This window comes from Ranitomeya imitator, chromosome 5 (genome assembly GCF_032444005.1).
Source record: "Ranitomeya imitator isolate aRanImi1 chromosome 5, aRanImi1.pri, whole genome shotgun sequence".
NCBI lineage: Eukaryota > Metazoa > Chordata > Amphibia > Anura > Dendrobatidae > Ranitomeya > Ranitomeya imitator.
In genome coordinates, this window is record NC_091286.1 from 377,321,053 (window position 1) to 377,338,047 (window position 16,995).

Consider the following 16,995-nt stretch of genomic DNA (forward strand, 5'->3'; position numbering starts at 1 on the left):
ACTAGATTTTCATGAATCTAGAAAAATAGCAGTTGGCCAACCCATTTTGTTAAAATCTGATTTGGTAAATAATTAAAAACACAATTAACTTTAATACTCACTGTGGAGAAATGGGGGGTCAGTGGGTGCTCTTGTCGGCTGGCCTGAGACCGCATGGACCAAAGCTCATCCCACTGAATGCCTGCTCTCCTCTTTCCGTGGCCATAATACTACTCAGAAAACACAAGGTGAGAGCAAAACAGCGTGGCACTACTTTATTGAACCACCAAACAGATATATAGAACAGTCTCAGCAAATATCCAAGAAGGTGCAAAATTACAGAGTCTCACACTTCCACTGAATCACCAGGATTAGAGCAGTTGCAAATTTGGTGCTTCCATGGCAAACTACCCCCACCAGTGGCACCATGCTTTTGGCAGGCACAAACATAGAAGAAGTAACGACAAGATTAGGAAGCTGACCGTTCATTGAAACATGTTACAGGTGACCGCTTGGTCCCAACCTGACTTCTCCTAACATCTCCATGGAGCTAGGTGACCAAATGGTCCCAACCTAGCTTCTCTGAACATATCCATGGAGCCAGGTGACCAGAGAGTCCCAACCTGGCTTCTCCAAATATATCCATGGGGACAGGAGACCAAAGGGTCCCAACCTGATTTCTCCAAATGTATCCATGGGTTCAGTGATGATCAGTAGAGTGGATCTGTATTCTTCCAGCCAAGGCCATGGTCCTTTAAGCTGGCATTCAGTAGTTCGAAAAATCTGTGTCCCTCTTGATGGAGCCATGGTGTTTTGGCAGCTGTCCTATAGTGTGTCTGGCTGTGGTTTTGTAAAGTTACTCCCCTTGATGGGGGCATGGTGTCCTGGCAGCAATCATGTAAAGTGTTCCTGTCGGTGGGTTTGTAAAGAATTTTTTTTATACAGAGGCACATCCCCTTTTATAGTTCACAGCTCTTATTCAGGCATTTTTCCACATGATTGGTAGAACATGTTAGGGGTTCATCTCTCAGTGTTTGAGTATTTAATGAATCTGTATAATTTTTCCTCCTCTGTTTTGCAAGTCCTAAAGCTACATGGACACATACAATGGATAATTAACATATTAGCAAGCATTGATTGTTCAATGACATTGCGTCCCTGTCTTGCACAGATAGCAGGCAATAACCTGTAGGAGCTGTTATAAGAGGCAAGCAGCAGCCATTCATCAATTCAGAAACATCAATTCAATGGTCAAACATTCAAACAATAGTCTATGATTCTTGACCTACCAGTAGAAAAACACATGAATTCTAAAATCAACATTCAGATTCATGAATAATAGTCTATGTCTCTTGGCCTACTGGAAATTGATGTCTGGATAATTAAGATTCGATACAGTGTTATCATACTCACCTCTTTTCGGCCTCCAAATACCGATGCTTCTCTTCTTCCATTAAACTCCTCTTCCTTCTTCTTTGGTCATGTCTTCCTTTGCTCTGGGTTTCAGGCAGGCTTTGCCACCACTGATTATGCCCCAGTTGTCAAATGGGTCACAAGGCATATCAATTATTGAGAAATAGTCAGCTGCAGCACCAGCAAAGGAAGACCATAAGAAGAGAAGCCTATCAGAAAAAAGAGGAGTGACGGTATGCGGAAGCTAAAGAGAGGTGAGTATAAGAGTTTATTATTTTGTTAACACTTTACCGGTAGATTTGATTTGCAGTACATTTATTGATGCAACTCTTCCACTGAATCTGCCTAGTCAAATTTGGTGTGCTTTGTTCAACTCTAATAAATTACTACGATATAAGACAAGTGTTAATTTTTGTTCAAGCAACATGTACAATTTTGCCTTTTACATGCATTATGAGTATGACATTTTCTGCCTGTGTATGTTTTAATAAATATCAGGACTAAAACGAACAGAACAGTATTAAACAAAAAGTGTGTGAAATGTTAAAAAAAATCTAATTTCAACAATGCTATGCTTCTTTATTTGCTTAAGGGCTATGATGATGGCTTTGGGGAGGATTACGATGAGCAGAGCTATGAGGATTATGAAAACAGTTACCCCACACAACCACAGAGGTAAGTAAATATGTTTATATGAGTCACTGCCATTTATGATAACCATGAGGAATGGATATTTAAAGAGGTTGTCCACTACTTTATCATTGATAACCTATCTCTAGGATAGGTCATCATTATATGATTGATTGAGGTCGGTCACCTCACCGATGAGCTGTTCTCTGTGTCGGAAGCGGCGTCGGCTGCCCGCCAGAACTGCTCAATTGCGGAGCTGCTTCATCTTCTGATAGTGCCCGCTGCTCGGTACTGCACATCTGTCAAATTGATGTGATCATTCATTAAAAAAAGAAAATTAATTCAGATAATATTGTTTTATAATAATACAAAAGATGATTACTCTGCTCTTTGTTACTTGTTTATAGTATGTTTTTTCCATTCAGTGGGTTAAAAATAAAAAAATATTGTAGTACATAACTGTTTTTCAAGGTTGCCAGTTTTAAACTCAACATGTCATGACCCAGCCTATTTTGACCTTAAAGACCTTGCCGTTTTTTGCAATTCTGACCAGTGTCCCTTTATGAGGTAATAACTCAGGAACGCTTCAACGGATCCTAGCGGTTCTGAGATTTTTTTTTCGTGACATATTGGGCTTCATGTTAGTGGTAAATTTAGGTCAATAAATTATGCGTTTATTTGTAATAAAAACGGAAATTTGGCGAAAATTTTTAAAATTTCGCAATTTTCACAATTTGAATTTTTATTCTGTTAAACCAGAGAGTTATGTGACACAAATTAGTTAATAAATAACATTTCCCACATGTATATTTTACATCAGCACAATTTTGGAAACAAATTTTTTTTTTGCTAGGAAGTTATAAGGGTTAAAATTTGACCAGCGATTTCTCATTTTTACAACGAAATTTACAAAACCATTTTTTTTAGGGACCACCTCACATTTGAAGTCAGTTTACGGGGTCTATGTGGCTGAAAATACCCAAAAGTGACACCATTCTAAAAACTGCACCCCTCAAGGTGCACAAAACAACATTCAAGAAGTTTATTAACCCTTCAGGTGCTTCACAGCAGCAGAAGCAACATGGAAGGAAAAACATTTAACTTTTTAGTCACAAAAATTATCTTTTAGCAACAATTTTTTTGATTTCACAATGGTAAAAGGAGAAACTGAACCACGAAAGTTGTTGACCAATTTGTCCTGAGTACGCTGATACCTTATATGTAGGGGTAAACCACTGTTTGGGCGCACGGCAGGGCTTGGAAGGGAAGGAGCGCCATTTGACTTCTTGAATGAAAAATTGGCTCCACTCTTTAGCGGACACCAGTTCACGTTTGGAGAGCCCCCGTGTGCCTAAAAATTGGAGCTCCCCCACAAGTGACCCCATTTTGGAAACTAGACACCACAAGGAACTTATCTAGATGCATAGTGAGCACTTTGAACCCCCAGGTGCTTCACAAATTGATCCGTAAACATGAAAAAGTACTTTTTTTTCACAAAAAATTCTTTTAGCCTCATTTTATTCATTTTCACATGGGCAACAGGATAAAATGGATCCTAAAATTTGTTGGGCAATTTCTCCTGAGTACACCGATACCTCACATGTGGGGGTAAACCACTTTTTGGGCACATGGTAAGGCTCGGAAGGGAAGGAGCGCCATTTGACTTTTTGAATGAAAAATTATCTCCATCGTTAGCGGACACCATGTCGCGTTTGGAGAGCCCCTGTGTGCCTAAACATTGGAGTTCCTCCACAAGTGACCCCATTTTGGAAACTAGACCCCCCAAGGAACTTATCTAGATGCCTAGTGAGCACTTTAAACCCTCAGGTGCTTCACAAATTGATCTGTAAATATGAAAAAGTACTTTTTTTTCACAAAAAAAATTTTTCGCCTCAATTTTTTCATTTTCACATGGGCAATAGGATAAAATGGATCCTAAAATTTGTTTGGCAATTTCTCCCGAGTACGCCGATACCTCATATGTGGGGGTAAACCACTGTTTGGGCACACGGCAGGGCTTGGAAGGGAAGGCGCGCCATTTGACTTTTTGAATGGAAAATTAGCTCCTATTGTTAGCGGACACTATGTCGCGTTTGGAGAGCCCCTGTGTGCCTAAACATTGGAGCTCCCCCACAAGTGACCCCATTTTGGAAACTAGACCCCCCAAGGAACTTATCTAGATGCATATTGAGCACTTTAAACCCCCAGCTGCTTCACAGAAGTTTATAACGCAGAGCCATAAAAATAAAAAATTACTTTTCTTTCCTCAAAAATGATTTTTTAGCCTGGAATTTCCTATTTTGCCAAGGGTATTAGGAGAAATTGGACCCCAAATGTTGTTGTCCAGTTTGTCCTGAGTACGCTGATACCCCATATGTGGGGGTAAACCACTGTTTGGGCGCACGGCAGGGCTCGGAAGGGAAGGCATGCCATTTGGCTTTTTAAATGGAAAATTAGCTCCAATCATTAGCGGACACCATGTCACGTTTGGAGAGCCCTTGTGTGCCTAAACATTGGAGATCCCCCACAAATGACCCCTTTTTGGAAACTAGACCCCCAAAGGAACTTATCTAGATGTGTGGTGAGGACTTTGATCCCCCAAGTGCTTCACAGAAGTTTATAACGCAGAGCCATGAAAATAAAATAAAAAATTATTTTCTCAAAAATGATCTTTTAGCCTGCAATTTTTTATTTTCCCAAGGGTAACAGGAGAAATTTGACCCAAAAGTTGTTGTCCAGTTTCTCCTGAGTACGCTGATACCCCATATGTGGGGGTAAACTACTGTTTGGGCACATGCCGGGGCTCGGAAGTGAAGTAGTGACGTTTTGAAATGCAGACTTTGATGGAATGCTCTGCGGGCGTCACGTTGCGTTTGCAGAGCCCTTGATGTGGCTAAACAGTAGAAACCCCCCACAAGTGACCCCATTTTGGAAACTAGACCCCGAAAGGAACTTATCTAGATGTGTGGTGAGCACTTTGAACCCCCAAGTGCTTCACAGAAGTTTATAACGCAGAGCTGTGAAAATAATAAATGTTTTATTTCCTCAAAAATAATTATTTAGCCCAGAATTTTTTAATTTTCCCAATGGTAACAGGAGAAATTTGACCCCAATATTTGTTGTCCAGTTTCTCCTGAGTACGGTGATACCCCATATGTGGGGGTAATCTACTGTTTGGGCACATGCCGGGGCTCGGAAGTGAAGTAGTGACGTTTTGAAATGCAGACTTTGATGGAATGCTCTGCGGGCATCACGTTGCGTTTGCAGAGCCCCTGATGTGGCTAAACAGTAGAAACCCCCCACAAGTGACCCCATTTTGGAAACTAGACCCCGAAAGGAACTTATCTAGATGTGTGGTGAGCACTTTGAACCCCCAAGTGCTTCACAGAAGTTTATAACGCAGAGCCGTGAAAATAATAAATACGTTTTCTTTCCTCAAAAATAATTATTTAGCCCAGAATTTTTTATTTTCCCAAGGGTTACAGGAGAAATTGGACCCCAAAAGTTGTTGTGCAGTTTCTACTGAGTACGCTGATACCCCATGTGTGGGGGTAAACCACTGTTTGGGCACACGTCGGGGCTCAGAAGTGAAGTAGGGACTTTTGAAATGCAGACTTTGATGGAATGGTCTGCGGGTGTCACGTTGCGTTTGCAGAGCCCCTGGTGTGCCTAAACAGTAGAAACCCCCCACAAGTGACCCCATTTTAGAAACTAGACCCCCCAAGGAACTTATCTAGATATGTGGTGAGCACTTTGAACCCCCAAGTGCTTCACAGACGTTTACAACGCAGAGCCGTGAAAATAAAAAATCATTTTTCTTTCCTCAAAAATTATGTTTTAGCAAGCATTTTTTTATTTTCACAAGGGTAACAGGAGAAATTGGACACCAATAATTGTTGCGCAGTTTGTCCTGAGTATGCTGGTACCCCATATGTGGGGGTAAACCACTAATTGGGCACACGTCGGGGCTCGGAATTGAGGGAGCACCATTTGACTTTTTGAATACAAGATTGGCTGGAATCAATGGTGGCGCCATGTTGCGTTTGGAGATGTGCCTAAACAGTGGAAACCCCTCAATTCTAACTCCAACACTAACCCCCCACACCCCTAACCCTTATCCCAACTGTAGCCATAACCCTAATCACAACCCTAACCCCAACACACCCCTAACCCTAACCACAACCCTAATTCCAACCCTAACCCTAAGGCTATGTGCCCACGTTGCGGATTCGTGTGAGATTTTTCAGCATCATTTTTTAAAAATCCGCGGGTAAAAGGCACTGCGTTTTACCTGCGGATTTACCGTGGATTTCCAGTGTTTTTTGTGCGGATTTCACCTGTGGATTCCTATTGAGGAACAGGTGTAAAACGCAGCGGAATCCGCACAAAGAATTGACATGCTGCGGAAAATACAACGCAGCGTCTCCGCGTGGTATTTTCCGCACCATGGGCACGGCGGATTTGGTTTTCCATAGGTATACTTGGTACTGTAAGCCTGATGGAACACTGCTGCGAATCCTCAGCGGCCAATCCGCTGCGGATCCGCAGCCAAATCCGCACCGTGTGCACATGGCCTAATTCTAAAGGTATGTGCACACGCTGCGGAAAACGCTGCGGATCCGCAGCAGTTTCCCATGAGTTTACGGTTCAATGTAAACCTATGGAAAACAAAAATCGCTGTACACATGCTGCAGAAAAACTGCACGGAAACGCAGCGGTTTACATTCCGCAGCATGTCACTTCTTTCTGCAGATTCCGCAGCGGTTTTACAACTGCTCCAATGGAAAATCGCAGTTGTAAAACTGCAGTGAAATGTGCAGAAAAACCGCGGTAAATCTGCCATAAATCCGCAGTGGTTTAGCACTGCGGATTTATCAAATGCGCAGCGTAAAAATCCGCAGAGGACCAGAATACGTGTGCACATACTGAAACCCTAACTCTAACCCTACCCCTAACCCTACCCCTAACCCTAACCCTACCCCTAACCCTACCCCTAACCCTAACCCTAACCCTAGTTCTTACCCCATCCTTAGTGGAAGAAAAAAAAAATCTTTATTTTATTATTGTCCCTACCTATGGGGGTGACAAAGGGGGGGGGGGTCATTCGGTATTTTTTTTATTTTGATCACTGCGATAGGTTTTATCGCAGTGATCAAAATGCACTTGAAACGAATCTGCCGGCCGGCAGATTCGGCGGGCGCACTGCGCATGCGCCCGCCATTTTGGAGGATGGCGGCGCCCAGGAAAGAAGACGGACGGACTACGGGAGGCTTGGTAAGTATGATGGGGTGGGGGGGAGCACGGGGGGGTGGATTGGAGCATGGGGGGGTAAATCGGAGCACGGGGGTGGATCGGAGCGGGGGGGTGCATTGGAGCATCGGGGGGTGAATTAGACTGCAGGGGGGGTGGATCGGACTGCAGGGGGGGTGGATCGAAGTGCAGGGGGGGTGGTTGGAGCACGGGGGGGTGATTGGAGCATGGGGGTGAGCGGACAAGAGCACGGGGGGCAGCGGACAGGAGGACGGAGGGGAGCGGAGCATTGTAAAGGACAGATCGGAGGGCTGGGGGGGTGATCGGTGGGGTGGGGTGGGGGCACATCAATGTTTCCAGCCATGGCCGATGATATTGCAGCATCGGCCATGGCTGGATTGTAATATTTCACCAGTTATAATAGGTGAAATATTACAAATCGCTCTGATTGGCAGTTTCACTTTCAACAGCCAATCAGAGCGATCGTAGCCACGGGGGGGGGGTGAAGCCACCCCCCCTGGGCTAAACTACCACTCCCCCTGTCCCTGTAGATCGGGTGAAATGGGAGTTAACCCTTTCACCGGATCTGCAGGGACGCGATCATTCTGTGACACAGCATATGCGTCACAAGTCGGATTGGCACCGACTTTCATGACGCATACGCTGTGTCACAGGTCGGGAAGGGGTTAATGTACTAATCAGATAAGTTTGGAAATTGAGAGAAAGGCAGCACTTCATTTTCACATGACAATGGCGGATCTTATAGAAATTCAGAAATAATGAAAAATATTTATATTTCTTCAAAATAGATATACAGTCAGGGGTGGATTAAGGGTAGCCAGGGCCCCGGGCTGTTCACACACTGTGGGCCCCCCCGGTGGTCATGTGACGGGGGTCATGTGACGGGGGTCATGTGACGGGGGTCATGTGACGGGGGTCATGATATACCCGAACCAGATTATACCAGAAAAATGGCCGGGCCCTACTCTACTGTAACCTATTAAATATTTGTTAAAATCTGCAATACAATTTAGGTATAGCTTGACCAATAATATCACATACAAGGAACAAATACAACCGCACCGTGACCAGACCACAAATTACAACCACAGTGATCGAATAATATCACATACAAGGAACAAATACCACCGCACCATGTCAAGACCACATATTACCACTTGGTGACCAAATAGCACATACAAGGGACAAATACCACAACACCATTTCCAGACCACATATTACCACCACATAGTGACTGAATACTACAATACTGATCAGTAATAAAAAAAACAACACAATACTATCACCATAAGTGCCAGTATTCACAGGAGATCTGTACTTAGTATGCAGTGTCTGTGTAGAGGTAATACTGAGATCACTGGTGACATTATACACAGGACCTCTATATAGTATACAGTGTATAGTGTCAGTGTATAGGTAACACTGACTCACCAGTGACGTCTCTAGGTGAAGTCCTTCATCTTTCATCCAGCACAGACCGCCATCATTCCTTCCAGCCAGGACTCGTTTCTGCAGGAAATAACACAGTTATCTCGAGCTCCACTTGCAGAACACATTACTTAATTTTTCACAACTTCTACATTACACCACATGAAGAAGAAAAGGCGATATAGTGTCACTCTGCATAATAACAGGACCGCCCCCCCATTTAAAACAGTATACTCAAAAAATAAAATAAATTCATCACTGCAGTAACAATATCCCTTAATTAGCCCCTATGGTAATAATATTCCCCACCCTGGCTCCGTTTATCTCATTCCTGGCTCCAGCCATATGTTCTCCCATCCTGCACTCATGAGTATCCATTCTACCCCATATGATCTCCACATCCTGCCCCATCTGTCTCCATCGTATCCATCCTGCCCCATGATCCAATCCTGCCCCATGTCTCCAATCATGCCCCGTGCCTACATTCTGCCCATGCCTCCAGTCCTGCCCCCAGTGTGTCCAGCATATTACCCCCAGTGTGTCCAGCAATCTGGCCCAGTGTCTCCAGCATTGCCCCAGTGTGTCCAGCAATCATCTGCCCCAGTGTATCCAGCATTGCCCCAGTGTGTCCAGCAATCATCTGCCCCAGTGTCTCCAGCAATCATCTGCCCCAGTGTCTCCAGCAATCATCTGCCCCAGTGTGTCCTCCAGCAATCTGCCCCCAGTGTGTCCTCCAGCAATCTGCCCCCAGTGTGTCCTCCAGCAATCTGCCCCCAGTGTGTCCTCCAGCAATCTGCCCCCAGTGTGTCCTCCAGCAATCTGCCCCCAGTGTGTCCTCCAGCAATCTGCCCCCAGTGTGTCCTCCAGCAATCTGCCCCCAGTGTGTCCTCCAGCAATCTGCCCCACTGTCTCCAGCAATCTGCCCCCAGTGTGTCCTCCAGCAATCTGCCCCAATGTCTCCAGCATTGCCCCACTGTCTCCAGCAATCTGCCCCACTGTCTCCAGCAATCCGCCCCACTGTCTCCAGCAATCTGCCCCACTGTCTCCAGCAATCTGCCCCCAGTGTGTCCTCCAGCAATCTGCCCCCAGTGTCCGTCCTCCAGCCATCTGCCCCCAGTGTCCGTCCTCCAGCCATCTGCCCCCAGTGTCCGTCCTTCAGCCATCTGCCCCCAGTGTCCGTCCTCCAGCCATCTGCCCCCAGTGTCCGTCCTCCAGCCATCTGCCCCCAGTGTCCGTCCTCCAGCCATCTGCCCCCAGTGTCCGTCCTCCAGCCATCTGCCCCCAGTGTGCGTCCTCCAGCCATCTGCCCCCAGTGTGCGTCCTCCAGCCATCTGCCCTCAGTGTCCGTCCTCCAGCCATCTGCCCTCAGTGTCCGTCCTCCAGCCATCTGCCCTCAGTGTCCGTCCTCCAGCCATCTGCCCCCAGTGTCCGTCCTCCAGCCATCTGCCCCCAGTGTCCGTCCTCCAGCCATCTGCCCTCAGTGTCCGTCCTCCAGCCATCTGCCCCCAGTGTGCGTCCTCCAGCCATCTGCCCCCAGTGTGCGTCCTCCAGCCATCTGCCCCCAGTGTGCGTCCTCCAGCCATCTGCCCTCAGTGTCCGTCCTCCAGCCATCTGCCCTCAGTGTCAGTCCTCCAGCCATCTGCCCTCAGTGTCCGTCCTCCAGCCATCTGCCCTCAGTGTCCGTCCTCCAGCCATCTGCCCCCAGTGTGCGTCCTCCAGCCATCTGCCCCCAGTGTCCGTCCTCCAGCCATCTGCCCCCAGTGTGCGTCCTCCAGCCATCTGCCCCCAGTGTCTGTCCTCCAGCCATCTGCCCTCAGTGTCCGTCCTCCAGCCATCTGCCCTCAGTGTCCGTCCTCCAGCCATCTGCCCTCAGTGTCCGTCCTCCAGCCATCTGCCCTCAGTGTCCGTCCTCCAGCCATCTGCCCTCAGTGTGTGTCCGCCGTTATAAAAAAAAAAAAAACTCCTCACCTGTCCTCGCTCCAGCGCCGCGGTGAGCTCCCTCCAACAGAGCACACTCGCCGGCGACTGACAATGACGTCAGACGCCGGCGACGTGTGCGCGCGGCCGACATCAGCCGCCAGCCTCCAATTGGCTGGCGGCTGGTGTTAACTATTGACGTGCGGGCGCGCGCCCGCACGTCAATAGGAAACCGCCGCAGCGCCGGAAGGGGCCCGGTGAGCAGATGAGAAGGGGCCCGATGCGGGCCCCCTCTCTCTGCCCACCGGTTACGGCAGGAGCACATAAATGCCGGCGACGGCATTCACAGATGATTAGCAGAGGGTCGATCTCTGCGGTAGCCCAGGGCCCCCCCAGACCACAGGGCCCTGGGCTACCGCCCATATTGACCCTCTGATAATCCGCCCCTGTATACAGTGCCTACAAGTAGTATTCAACCCCCTGCAGATTTAGCAGGTTTAATAAGATGCAAATAAGTTAGAGCCTTCAAACTTCAAACAAGAGCAGGATTTATTAACAGATGCATAAATCTTACAAACCAAAAAGTTTTGTTGCTCAGTTAAATTTTTATAAGTTTTAAACATAAAAGTGTGGGTCAATTATTATTCAACCCCTAGGTTTAATATTTTGTGGAATAACCTTTGTTTGCAATTACAGCTAATAATCGTCTTTTATAAGACCTGATCAGGCAGGCACAGGTCTCTGGAGTTATCTTGGCCCACTCCTCCATGCAGATCTTCTCCAAGTTATCTAGGTTCTTTAGCTGTCTCATGTGGACTTTAATCTTGAGCTCCTTCCACAAGTTTTCAATTGGGTTAAGGTCAGGAGACTGACTAGGCCACTGCAACAGCTTGATTTTTTGCCTCTTGAACCAGGCCTTGGTTTTCTTGGCTGTGTGCTTTGGGTCGTTGTCTTGTTGGAAGATGAAATGACGACCCATCTTTAGATCCTTGATGGAGGAGCGGAGGTTCTTGGCCAAAATCTCCAGGTAGGCCGTGCTATCCATCTTCCCATGGATGCGGACAAGATGGCCAGGCCCCTTGGCTGAGAAACAGCCCCACAGCATGATGCTGCCACCATCATGCTTGACTGTAGGGATGGTATTCTTGGGGTCGTATGCAGTGCCATCCAGTCTCCAAACGTCACGTGTGTGGTTGGCACCAAAGATCTCGATCTTGGTCTCATCAGACCAGAGAACCTTGAACCAGTCAGTCTCAGAGTCCGCCAAGTGATCATGAGCAAACTGTAGACGAGCCTTGACATGACGCTTTGAAAGTAAAGGTACCTTACGGGCTCGTCTGGAACGGAGACCCTTGCGGTGGAGTACGTTACTTATGGTATTGACTGAAACCAATGTCCCCACTACCATGAGATCTTCCCGGAGCTCCTTCCTTGTTGTCCTTGGGTTAGCCTTGACTCTTCGGACAAGCCTAGCCTCGGCACGGGAGGAAACTTTCAAAGGCTGTCCAGGCCGTGGAAGGCTAACAGTAGTTATATAAGCCTTTCACTTCCGGATGATGCTCCCAACAGTGGAGACAGGTAGGCCCAACTCCTTGGAAAGGGTTTTGTACCCCTTGCCAGCCTTGTGACCCTCCACGATCTTGTCTCTGATGGCTTTGGAATGCTCCTTTGTCTTTCCCATGTTGACCATGTATGAGTGCTGTTCACAAGTTTGGGGAGGGTCTTAAATAGTCAGAAAAGGCTGGAAAAAGAGATAATTAATCCAAACATGTGAAGCTCATTGTTCTTTGTGCCTGAACTACTTCTTAATACTTTAGGGGAACCAAACAGAATTCTGGTGGGTTGAGGGGTTGAATAATAAATGACCCTCTGAAAAGACTTTTCACAATTAAAAAAAAAAAATAAACAAAGAAATAACATTCTTTTTTGCTGCAGTGCATTTCACACTTCCAGGCTGATCGACAGTCCAAATGTCACAATGCCAAGTTAATTCCAAATGTGTAAACCTGCTAAATCTGCAGGGGGTTGAATACTACTTGTAGGCACTGTACATAGGGAATCTGGATGGATTCTATTAAAAAATAACATATTCGGTTCTGCTTTAGAGAACTGAAACCTTTTTTGTCCAAGCTACTAAAATATGCAATACAATAGCAATTTTGCTTTAAAAGAAATTAGGCTTGCAATTTTTTTTTTTTTTCATTATTACAGTTACATTTTTAAAGCTCCCATTTTCTACAGTAACATTCCAAAAATTATCATTCTAAAATAAATTTTTTACAAGTTATCAAACTAGCAGCCACTGCGTGGAAGAAATGCATTTCTAATCTTATGCATTTTTATCCACTTATAAAGGTGAAACACGCCACTCATAATAAGGATATTGCAGGCAAATTACTTGGAAAATCTTCATTGTATTCCTAGCTTCTAAGCTTTGCATGATGTTGGCTCCTTGCTTTAATATAGCTAAGTACCAGTTATCATGCTTTGAACACACAAAGGCAATAATTGATTAAAGGCTTAATAGTATGGTTTATAAATGTTAATTACAGTGCTGAATTGAAAGCCCATGTTTTTCACCTATTATCTATGTTGAACATCAGAAGCACAAGATACCTAACACAAAAGAAGTTAAATTGCACAAGTAGGGGAAGTATATCCGCTTGCTTTTCTGTTCTGCCATTCAGCAAAATCTTAAAACATTGCTTTAATAACAATCTCCACATCACCAGGGAATAAATATATTGAATGCTTTGCTTTTGTGATAAAATCACTATAATATAAAGAGAACCATGGATTTCAGGTTTTAGAAGTTGATGCCATAACACGAAGGAACAATCAATGGTTAAGCATTCCATTAAAGGACAGAAATAGTGCTGATGCTGCTTTACTATTTTCTGACCATGTCATATTATTTTAGCAGGTTGCCTAAGTCACCTATAGTTTAGGTTATTTAAAAATGTAAGTTCCAGTCTCAATTTGTTTATCATAAAAAGTAGGTTAAAAATATTCATGAGTTCCTTGCAATATCATCCTAAATTTTAATAAAATGACACAATGTTGTATTGAAATATGATGTGGTGAAGATCAGTTGTAAAACAAAATAGGTACACTTGTTTTGTTACCTATGTGTGCATTTTGTAATTTATGTACAGCGTATATTGGCAGATTAGGAATATATCAAAAGCAATAATATTTTTTCCCCCTCTGGTTTAAAACTGGTCAGATCTTCGTTAATGGTCATATATTAATTAGGCATGAGGAGCAAATCTGAAGAAATGTGATTTGCCAGATTGCTCCAATTTAATTAGCATCATATTTATTCAAGATTAATGGAATTACAGGTTTATTAGGTTCTGAGGTCTCTCCAGACCCCATAGCATAATAAGTGAAGGGTTAAAAGTTTGATGCTCACCTCACCGGTCCTGGCACCACAGCTTCCTGCTCACGCCTACCCTGACTCATCTTCTCCCTTCAGCTCCAGACTTCTCCTCTATCTTCAATCGTTCACACTATTTGTAGCTCCTGGTGTGCATAATAAATGAAGGGGTTGAAAATGATACATAACTCACCTGTCCTAGCACTGCATCTTCCAGCTTGGTCCTCCCCTGATTCACTTCTTGCACTTTTTAGCGCCTCCACCATGGACTAAGCCTCATGTGACATCATGAGGTGCATTGGCCTACAATGTCATGGTGTCACTTGAGGCCTTGTCAGCATCAGTAGCACTGAAGAATAAAGATGTAAGAGAAAATCATAGCCAAAGAGAGCAAGCCAGCAGAGGATCGGTCAGGAAGATGCATTTCCAGTACAGGAGACGGGCAAGGTGAGTACTACTTTTTTTTTTAAAAAAAACCCTTCTCAGCTCTTAAAAGAAGCAAAATGATTTTGAGCAAACCAGATCTCAATATATTCAGATATAACTAATCTGAATCTATTGTTACATTCTAATTTGATTTATTTCTATTTTCAATTCATACAACCAGGAATCAGGCTTCAAAATGGTCAGCAAAGGGTATATGTGTCCTACATTAGAGATGATAATATAGCTACAGACTGTCTCTCTTCTAACAAGCCTCCTTCTTCCAAACATGTTGGCAACTTCAGGGTTACATCAGTCTTTATGTTGTTAATGCTAATTTTATAAGAAGAATCTATGACAAAAAATTGTTGCAGGTTTCATCTTATCAGCATTGCCATTTGGAAGTGCCTAACAGCAGCACACAAATACTTAGGGCTCCATAAGATATGAACATGTTTGTCTAAGTTGCGAACAAGATATATTTTCTGATGCATTTGTGCCATAAAGTTGAGTAACATTAAACAGGATACACATTTGTGTATATTTTTTTAGCAATTCATATTAATTTTTCTGAACCTGACTAGAGCAACGACCAGTGCTCAAGACTATGTGAAATTTCATCTTTTCTTGCATTAAATTATTAAATGTTCTTGAATGATGGATGTACCATGGAAAGACAAGGCAAGTAAATCCATCTACCAGGACCATCCATTAAGATCCAAAAAGTTTAATTGAAAAATATTAAAAACAATTGCAGCTACACAACATCATTGTAAAATCAGACGCATTTCAGATGCTATCATCCTAAGTCATTGGAATGACTAAGGACGTTAACGTCTGAAATGTGTTTGCTTTTACAATGATGGTGTGTAGCTGCGATTGTTTTTAATATTTTTCAATAAAACTTTTTGGATCCTAATGGATGTTCCTGGTAGCTGGATTTACTTACTTTGTTCCCCTGCACTTGTAGCACCAATTGTTTCATGCCTCCAGACTCTCTTCTCCTGCTGATATTACCGTATTTTTCGGACTATAAGACGCACCGAACCATAAGACGCACCCCAAATTTGGGGTGAAAATTGCAGAATAAAAGATTTTTTATAGGATGGGGGTCCGTCTTATTGTCCGAATTTACAGTATTTTACCTGAGGGCTGGCGGTGGCAGAGCAGGGTCACAGGAGGCATAGTGTCGGCAGAGGTGCGGTGATGCGGTGGGCAATATGGCGGGCACCTGAGCAGGGTCCCTTAATGTTTAGGTGGGCGACACCACGGCCTGGTGTCCATGGGGGGGTTGCAGCAGTGCTTTGGTAGGCGGCAGAGGTGCGGGGATGATGAGGCACAGTGAGCAGGGTCCCTTCCAAAGGTGAGGTGATGCAGCGGCCTAGTATCCAAGGTAAGCAGCAGAGCCGAGTGAATCATGGCTTTATGGGTGGCGGCGGCCATCTTCCTGAGGCCGCACGTAACGTACGCAGATGAAGTGCTCTGCTTCCCGGGGCTTCAGGAAAACGGCTGCGGGAGGCCACGCGTGCGCAGATGGAGATCGCGGTGGCCATTTTCCTGAAGTCGAGTTCGCTGATTTAGATCTCGGCTTCAGGAAAATGGCGTGGCCTCCCGTGGCCATTTTCCTAAAACCCAGGGAAGCAGAGCACTCCATCTGCGCACGTGCAGCCTCAGGAAGATGGCCGCTGCCACCGATAAAGCTATGATTCACCCGACTCTGCTGCTTACCTTGGATACCGGGCCGCTGCATCACCTCACCTGTGGAAGGGACCCCGCTCATGCCATACCACTCACTGTGCCTCATCATCCCCACACCTCTGCCGCCGCCACACCTCTGCCACCTCCACACCACTGCTGGTAAGCCTGCATTCCAACTATAATACACACCCCCCATTTTCCTCACATTTTTTGGGGGAAAAGTGCATCTTATAGTCCGAAAAATATGGTATATCTAGCCTTATTAATTAGCAGAGCCAATGCTCATGCACATCTACATTCTAGTTTGTATTTGCTCCCTTTTCATTGCAATAATCTAGGTGAACTCTTTTGCTCCAGGCACACATCAGATTCTCTACCACATTGCTCCCCTTGGGCAGCACTGAGACATGCTTTATTGCAAGCAATTAACCTATTTTATTTCTCAGCACAGGTTTTAGACCCTTTTATTAACAGGTTCAATACACTTGTTACTTTTTATAGATCAAATTAAGTAAAGGTTAGATAAAATGCAACCGCAGTTCACATATTTCATCCAGAATCTCGTCTCAGCAAGAAATGCAGCTGTCAGACAAAGTCAAAGGCTTGATACCATGGCACAAAACAGATAATAAATGCCACAAACAAAATGTTCTTTACATAACCTTGGCCATGCATTATAAGAGATGACAGTTTTACATGGACTTGTACATATCAAGTCTGAGTTGTGTTTATTTCTCGTTTGCTTTATTTTCCCTGTAAGGTGTAAAGTAATGTGTGAATGTATCTGTTAATAAAATAGAGGAAGGCACATTGGGAAGGCCTGTTAGGCATAATTGATTACAGCAGAAAGCAATACT

General features: G+C 44.8%; 1 protein-coding gene across 4 annotated transcripts in view; it reads left to right on the forward strand.

The window, feature by feature from the left end:
• KHDRBS2 (KH RNA binding domain containing, signal transduction associated 2) overlaps positions 1-16,995 on the forward strand; it is a 718,314-nt gene that overhangs the window by 534,030 nt on the left and 167,289 nt on the right. For all 4 annotated transcript variants that reach the window (XR_011312422.1, XM_069726705.1, XM_069726704.1 and 1 more), the window contains one exon: positions 1,985-2,067. Coding sequence is in view for 3 of the 4 variants with exons in the window: in XM_069726705.1 (XP_069582806.1) it covers positions 1,985-2,067 (83 nt within the window). In the remaining variant the exon portion in view is untranslated. The remainder of the gene's footprint in view (positions 1-1,984; positions 2,068-16,995) is intronic.